The sequence below is a fragment of the Eimeria tenella genome, genomic scaffold (assembly GCF_000499545.2).
Source record: "Eimeria tenella Houghton genomic scaffold, Eth_scaff24, whole genome shotgun sequence".
NCBI classification, from domain to species: domain Eukaryota; phylum Apicomplexa; class Conoidasida; order Eucoccidiorida; family Eimeriidae; genus Eimeria; species Eimeria tenella.
The window spans coordinates 57,016-64,696 of NW_013542262.1; the positions used below are offsets into that span (position 1 = coordinate 57,016).

The 7,681-nt window shown below is 55.5% G+C and overlaps 2 protein-coding genes across 2 annotated transcripts in view; one reads left to right on the top strand and one right to left on the bottom strand.

Annotated features, from left to right (window-relative positions):
* Positions 1-237: 237 nt before the first annotated feature.
* Positions 238-1,806, bottom strand: ETH_00003595 (uncharacterized protein; the record flags this gene model as incomplete). The annotated part of the gene is made up of 1 exon (XM_013374936.1): positions 238-1,806. One exon carries the CDS (start codon positions 1,804-1,806, stop codon positions 238-240), a length of 1,569 nt encoding a protein of 522 aa, XP_013230390.1.
* Positions 1,807-7,085: 5,279 nt separating this feature from the next.
* The window catches only part of ETH_00003600 (uncharacterized protein), a gene marked incomplete at both ends in the record, with an annotated part of 1,934 nt that continues 1,338 nt past the window's right edge, over positions 7,086-7,681 (top strand). Inside the window, one exon of the mRNA XM_013374937.1 lies at positions 7,086-7,444. Coding sequence (XP_013230391.1) covers positions 7,086-7,444 — 359 coding nt within the window. The remainder of the gene's footprint in view (positions 7,445-7,681) is intronic.

A 7,681-nucleotide genomic window follows, 5' to 3' on the forward strand; every position in this document is an offset into this window, starting at 1 on the left:
CGCCCCGCGTTGCGGCGCGAACTGCGTCTCTGCTTCGCCAGTCTCATTGGAAGTGCGCCGCCATCTCCGCTGCTGCCCTTTGCAAACTGCCGCAGGACGGGACTTTGAATTATTCCGGATGCAGGGGGCGGGGCGGGCTGCTGCTGCATGGGCTGCTGCATGCAGGGGCCGCGCCGCAAACCCTAAAAACGGGTTTCTGCGCCGGCCGCTTCCCCGAACGCTCCAAAGACTGCGGACTCAGGGAGGGCTGGAGCCAGGGCCCGGCAAACCCACCACGTCCCAGTAACTCGGAGGCGGAGGCCTCAGATCTGCAACGAAACCCCCAGGGGGAATCGGAGGGGCTGAGGGAACTGTAGGAGGCTGCCTGTGGGTGTAGTACGGGGGTGGGGCGTAGGCGTAGGCGCTGGGGGGGAGCCCCGGGAGGAAGTGTTCGCGCGGGAAGAGCCCGCCTCGGGGTTCTTCTGGAGCTCCTAAGTTTTCTTCAAACATTTCATTTTCATAAATAGCAGACTCTGCACTTTTGGGATAATGACGCGGCCACTCTGGACGCGGCGGCGGTGCGGCGGGCGCGCCGCCGGCGCGCGCTTCCCCGGGTGTACGTACACCTGCGTCCGGCTCCAGGTCGTTCCACCCCTCCTGCGCCTCCGGCGCCTCCGCCCGCGCCTTCCGCCTGGATTTTAGAGGTTTAAATGATGAATAAATACTAAAAAGAAGAAAACAAACCAGCAGGAGTGCCGGCAAATGCGCCTGGGGCTGCTGCTTGAAGCCCCGCCCACCCGCGGGGAAGCTTTCTGCAAAGACCGGCTGCACGGGCGCGTAGGCGCCCCCCTCCAACGCAGCCAGTTCCCTTTCTCTTTGCAGTTCCTCTTCAGTTATATCTTTGCTGAATTTATGAACAATAAAAGGGTCATTTTGAGCTGCCAGGAGAGCCAAGTCGAGCTCCCTGGCACGCCGCAGCAGCGAAACCCGAACTGGCTCCAAGACCCCCGAAACTCCCGAACTCGGAAAGCTTTCGAGGTAAGAGAAACCCTTCATCACGGGAGGCACAATCCGGCTAAGTGCAAACACCATTAACGCGGGATTGCCTTGTCTTGCAACTTCAAAAAGAAGCTTTTCACTTTCACTGACAAGTCTTTCGAACTGCAGAAGCATCAGCTTCGTCCACAGCTTTCCCGCTTCGGCTGTATGTCCAGCGGACCCCACCACGCCCGCGAGCTTCGCCGCCAGCGCCGCCACTTCTGCTTCTCCCACTATTTCTTTGCCTTGCTGCTCGCTGCTGCTGCTGCTGCTGCTGCCTCGGTGCGCAGCAGCGCCGCTGCTTCGGAGGCCCAAAAAGGGGCTTCTCAGCTGCACAACAGCCAGGCAAAAGTGCCGCAGCAAAGCTGCGCGCAGCAGCACAGCGGGGTGGCCCAGAGCCCGGGCCAGGCGCTGCAGCGAGCCCCAGGGGCGGACCTGCTGCGGGGCAGCGCCTGCTGCTGCAGCGTGGACGTGGACGTAGGGGGCTGCAGCAGCTGCTGCAGTAGCTGCTGCTTGCGCTGCCGCTGCTGCTGCCGCTGCTGCAGAGCCTACGCCCGACTCCCCCCTCCACTGCGCCCCCCCGGGCCCAGGAGTGCTGTACAGTGGAGCATCTTCCCAAGGAGATGCTTGTCTTAAGTAATAAGAGCCCTCGGGGGTGAAAGTGGCTGCGTCTGAAGAAGCCAAGACTGAGTCGGCGGCTGCAGCGCGCCTGCTGCCAGGCCAACCCGCCTCTGCTGCTTGGGGGCCCCTCGAGATCGCCGCCAACAAAAGAAAAATCAAAAAACGCATTTGGACTTTGCAAAAAAATTGCAAAGACTGCGCGCGGGGCCGGGAACTGTGCAGAGGGGGTCTCGTGGGACGCAGTGGCGGGAACCACAGACACCGGAAAGCTCGGGACTTCGCGGCGAAATCGGCGGAGAGCTACAGCTGCGCATGCAGCCGATTAAATAGATTATAATATTCAAACGAATCCAAAACTCTGCACTAAATACGCTAAATGCCGCGGGACAGACAGACAACAAGTCCGCCGGAAGCCCTGTCCGCCGCTCTGGCCTCTCCACAGCGGTTGACCGACGCAACGGCCAGCACGAAGACGAGCGGTCCACTTTCGCGGAGATCTTCGAGTTATTAGACTTATTCGAAAGCTTTAAATTCTTAATTATTCGTTATTTGTCGCAAGCCGCTGCTGCAGTTGCCCGTAGACCAGCAGCAGCTGCGCGGCTTGGATCGGCGAGCGGGGGTGTTCAACTTCCGTTGTCTGGTGAGCGAGGCAATTCAGCGTCTGCTGTTCTGCTTCCCCTCCTTCTGCCCTACAAAGAAGTTCCCGAGCTTTAATTTACTTTTCAAAAAGCACTGAGAAACAGGATTGACGGAACCGTCGCGGTCTCTCCACTCTTGCAGCCTGCACTGTGGTCTGTCTTGAATCGAAAGCCGATTCGGACCAGATTGCGGGCGATTCTGCTGACGACACCCTACAGTGTGCCTCACCGCTGCTCGAACAAACAATTAATTCATAAAGCATGCAGAAGACTCTCTGAGAGATGCATGTGGCCACGGATCAGGGGGTGTGCTCTGCTCCGCATTGAACAGATCGCAGCAACTGCATGCAAGCACCAGACCACACTAAGCAGTGCAATGTCACTGCAGTGTTGCTGCATTCTACAGTGCAGTTTCAGTCAGTATGGCCCTGCAGAGGGTCTCGTGCAGTCGCCCCTGTCCTGCCCTCTGCGCAGAGCCGAGCACGCTTCCAGATCCCTCACTGCATGCACCTCTCAGGGGGTCTTCTGCATCCTATATTGCAATTTGTTTGCCAGTTTTGCTATTTGTAACTCCTGATAAGCCTGTTGTCCAGCTGGCGGAGTCCCACTACCCCTATGCGGCTCTTTCTGCACGGGTGGGCAACTCGGGCTGCTAGTGGTGAACTGTCGACTCAGGTTCTTGTTCAAAGTGTCTATCTTGTTCTCAGTTGCTACTCTTATCAAGCTTCCAGATCCGTACTTAATGGCTTTTTAAAAGCCTGCAATGCACCAACTTGTATGCATGCAGTAAGAACTTTCCTGCTACACTCATTTACATGATGTGACTGGCAATCTGCATGCAGATCAGCCCAAACTGTAGCTTCCTTGACGTGGCTTCTGCTTCCACTCTAGCCGCTTCAAATACCTCTAGTCTTTACTGACAGAATCGGTTTCTTTCGTAGATGAAATGGGTAATGCTCCTCACAAGCCCAGCTTCCCACTCTGGGCTCACAGTGAGGGAGTGATGTGCTCAGTCGCCACAGGGTCCAAATCCACAAAGTCTTTTCTAATTGGAAAATGAAGATGCAGACAATAGGAAAATGACGCAATCAATTTGCGGGGGAGGCAGAGGGGCCCCCCAGCAGTTAGTAGCCAGTTGTGCAGTTGAGTGACCCATTTAAGTCCTTGGGAACGCTACAAGTGCAATTTAGGACAATTAAAAGGGTTTCTAGGAGAAGAAGATGGGCAAAGGATAGAGCCAAGAGTCAAATAACAGGGAAAAACACCACGAGAAAGGACAGCAGCTTTAGAAACGCAGCCCCACAAATGATACTCACGGGCTCCCTCAATCCGCGTAATATCAGAGCTGGCGAAGCACACCCTCGAGGCTCGTCGCACTGTTTTTCTAGAGGCGCACAGAAGTCCAGCAATGCAGCAAAGTCCACTGAGGGAGGCTTTAGTACCAGCAGGATCTTTTGACTCAAGAGGATTTCTTTAGGAGATTTCTCCCCCACATTGGCCTCCAAAATATGTCACTAGTGGCGCACGGCCTTTCTTACGTTTAAACATCAAGGAATATTCCCCTTAGCCACTGCAGAGTGTTCCGAGAGCTGGCAGCCCGTTTCAGTAGCTAACTACTCTTTCCGCGAAAAGGACCTCGAGGCTCTTATTGTTTAGGAAAAGGTCTTTTGAGTAAAAGAGCCTCAGCCTCAAGAGCGGGAAGCAGCCTTCTGGATTCAATTTCCTGGCCAAGGCGGGGCAGTTTGTTTGTTCGCAGCAACTCTGAGATAAAAAGAGCCGTTTGGGCGGCCCCACAAGTGCCCTTAAGGCACCAAATGGTTTCTTGAATTTAAAAGTAACTTTTCCAATAAGTCCACAAACCCTAGCCCTCACCCCCGCAGAGCTTTCTGCAGCTGAACGGCTCCTGTAGGCCTCCGTCTCAGTCTTCAGAAAATTCCGGAGGCCCTCTGTTTTGAATTGAATTTCAAAAGTGCTGATGAACACTTAAGCCTGGCCTACGCAGCTGTAGAGCAAACAGCTTTGCTGCATGCAGCGCAGGAAACGCTGTGGGGCTTTATGCGCTGCATATAACACAAAAATACCCCCAGCGCCTTCTGTGCTGCGTGCAGCAAAGTTGCTGTTCTTTGGGCTGCTGCTGCTGCATCCCAGCTTTCCCCAGTATAAGCATTTCACGGAACTTTGACTATCTTCTAAACCGCCGAACTTTCTGCAATTAATACCATTTAATGCAGCGCCTCTAAATTAAAAGCTGCATAGCTGAAACTAACAGCATTAAAACCAAAGCTGCTGAACAGAAAGCCACACTTGCTGCAGCTTTCAAGGGCTGGAGCGAAAGCCCGCAAAAGTGTCTTAGCGGGAGAAGCGAGAGCTGCAGCTTCTGCCACCCGTTTGCTGCAGCACAAAAGGGGGTTTAAGGAGGGTTTGGGAGGGTTTAAGAGGGTTTAGGAGGGTTTGGGGCTGCATGCAGGACTCAGGTGCTGCAGCTCTCAGCCCCAAAATTGGCTTTTTGAGTCGAGGCTTTAAGCTTTCTTTGCTGCACCCCTAAGACCCCCAGGGGCCCCCTGGGGCCCCCCGAGCCACTGCAGCAGCAGCAGAATGAGACTAAGTTTCTGAAAAGCTGCTTCGCCCAGCTCTTTGAGCAGCAGCAGGAGCAGCCCACGGGCGTTGCTGCTGCAGGCTGCTGGTGGCGAAGTGCAGCGCAGCACTTAGCAGCTCATTTGGAAACTGAGGGCCAGCCAGGGCTTCTGCTGCTGCTGCTGCTGCTGCTTAGCCCCCTACTTGCTGCTATATATGTTAGAGTCTCGAGAAGCTTTTAAGGAATTTGTTGCTTTTGCTGCTTTGCCTGCGCAGACGTAAACAACTTATTTGGTGTGCTGCTGTAGCAGCTGACCTTTTGCTGCTCTGCCAACAGCGGCTGCGCGGGGTCTTTGCTGCTTTCAGAAAGCTGCAGCAGCAGCAGCAGGGAGGGCCCCTCAAGCTGAAGTTAAGGACCTCTGGGGCCCTGTTGCTGGCTGAGGTGCTTGGGGAGTTGAGGGCTGCTGCAGCGGCTGCTGCAGCAGCTCCCGCAGGCGGAGCAGCAGCTGCTGCAGCTGGTGGCAGCAAGCGCCGCGGTGGTTCTCTTGGGTTCCTGCTGCGCAACACCAGCTAAGAACGCATGCAGGTGGCTGCTACTGCGTCGCTAAGTGCTGCAGCAGCAGAGGCGCTGCAGGCAGCGCCGTCGCAGCAGCAGCAGCCAAGTTGCGCCGGTGTGCAGCGGGAAACTGCGCGTCTTTGCTGATGATCTAGGGGGTAAAAGCAGCAATAATGAACAATAAAAGATAAATAAAAACGAAAAACCTTTTAAAACATCAAGTGGTTGCGCCTACGAGATGCACAGCCCAGCCGTGATCAAGGAAGTATCGACGGCGGATCGTGACGGGCGCGCCAGCAGAGGTTATCTGCATTCAATTTGCGTTGTTTCTGTTTCTTTTTTGAATTTCTGGGTTTCTGCTTTGTTGTTTTGTGTTTTAAAATGCAAAAAGGGTTTTTTTCGGGGGTTTTAGAGCCCAAAACGGCGCGGAAACAACTGAGTTCGCACTAGACCTTGAGGGGTATAGTGAGGTTTCTGCTGAACACCATAGACGCACTGCTGCTCCCTGTTGCTGCAGCAGCGCAGCAGCAGCAGCAACTCGTTTGCTGCAGCAACAGCAGTTGCGAGTTGGTTGGGTACTGTGAATTTGTGTGCAGGCAAAGTGCGGCATTGATGGGCATCTTTGTTGCGCCGCCGCTGCTGCCGCTGCTGCTGCTGCCGCTGCTGCTGGTGCTGCTGCTGCTGCTGCTGCTGCCTCTCTCACCGTGGGCACAGAGCTTGTCCTCAACCTGCAGACGCTGCAGGGCCCAGCATCATTTGTTTTTTTGCGAATTTCTGAATTTGGGAGTTTTTATTTCTTTCGAATAAACACTGTTTTTTCTTAAAAGCCGCCTGGCGGCCAGTGACACCTGCTGTGCTGCTGCGGTCTGCTGCAGCTCCACCAGCGTCGCGCACGGGAGCCTCTGCCGTTTCCTTGGGTTATTTATCTTAATTTTCAACGCAAACTTTTCCTTTTCTTTTAAACCTATTTGCACTGAGCGGCGGAGCGGGCGTGGGCTCAAAGGAGCGCCTCGCGGCAGCGCAGCAGCGGCAGCAGCAGCAGAGCAGCAGCAGCAGCAGCAGCAGCAGCAGCAGAGCAGCAGCAGTTCTGCAGCAACTCCTGCTCTGCAGCCCCCCAACCAGCCCACAGTCGGGACACCTGAGTCTAGGCATGCACCCTCAGCCCCGAGACGCAGCGGGGGCCCTTGCGTGCTGCGCTGCTCTGGGTTAGGGGTCTTTGGTGTTTGCTGCAGCAGCAGCAGCAGCTGCTGCTGCTGCAGCTCTGCGGCTCTGCCGCCGCTTCGCCTCTGGCCGCCTCTTGTCTCCGAGGCCTCGAACGCAGTTTTATAAGATATGCGCAGCAAATAGCTGCTTGTTTTTTAAGACACGGACAGCGTAGCCCCTCCTGCTGCAGCTGTTGCTGCTGCTGCTGCTGCAGGAGCGCCTCCCGTTGCTGCAGTTTCTGGACCCGTTGCGCAGCTGCTGCTTTCCGCTGGCCTCGCACGCGGCACCAGCAGCAGCAGCAGCAGCAGCAGCGGCGGGGTATTGGGCGGAATTGGCGCTGCTGCTTTGAGGAGCCGCAGACTGCTGCTGCTGCTGCTGCGGAGGGGAGGCCCTGCAGCAGCAAATGGGAGGGTTTTAAAAGGAGACAAAAGAAAGCCAGAAGCTGAAAAAACCAGGAGACACGAAGATATCCCCTGATGGCAGATGTAGAGCGAGCGCATGCAGTGGGGGGCAGGCAGCAGCAGCTGCTGCAGCAGCTGCAGCAGTTGCAGCAGCTGCAGCAGCTGCAGCAGCACGGCAGGGACTTGCTGCAGCCCCTCCCGTCGTCTGCAGCAGCAGCAGCAGCAGAATTAGAGACCCTGTACGAAAGGGAAACAAGGGATAGGGGAGAAGGCAGAGCTGCAGTGGCCCATTTGCTGCAGCAGGTCACTGCAGCCGAAGCAGCAGCAGCAGCAGCAGCAGCCCGGCAGCAGCAGCAGCAGCTGTCTGCTTTTTCCTTCTTCTCCGACGCCACGCAGCAGTCCCTCGTTTCCAGCCAAAGAAAGAGAAACGCAGGGTAATAATGATTAATAATAATTAGTAACAATAAGTAATAAACAAATAATAATAATTAGTAATAATTAATAGTTAATAATAATTAAAACAATCTAGCAGCAGCAGCAGCAGCAATATGCGTTGTTGCTGCTGCTGCTGCTGTTACCGTGCAGATCTGCGGGATTAGTGGAGCCTAGCAGCCTGCGTCGCCGCGCCGCCGCCGCCGGCGCCTGCAGCAGCAGCAGCAGCAGCAGCAGCA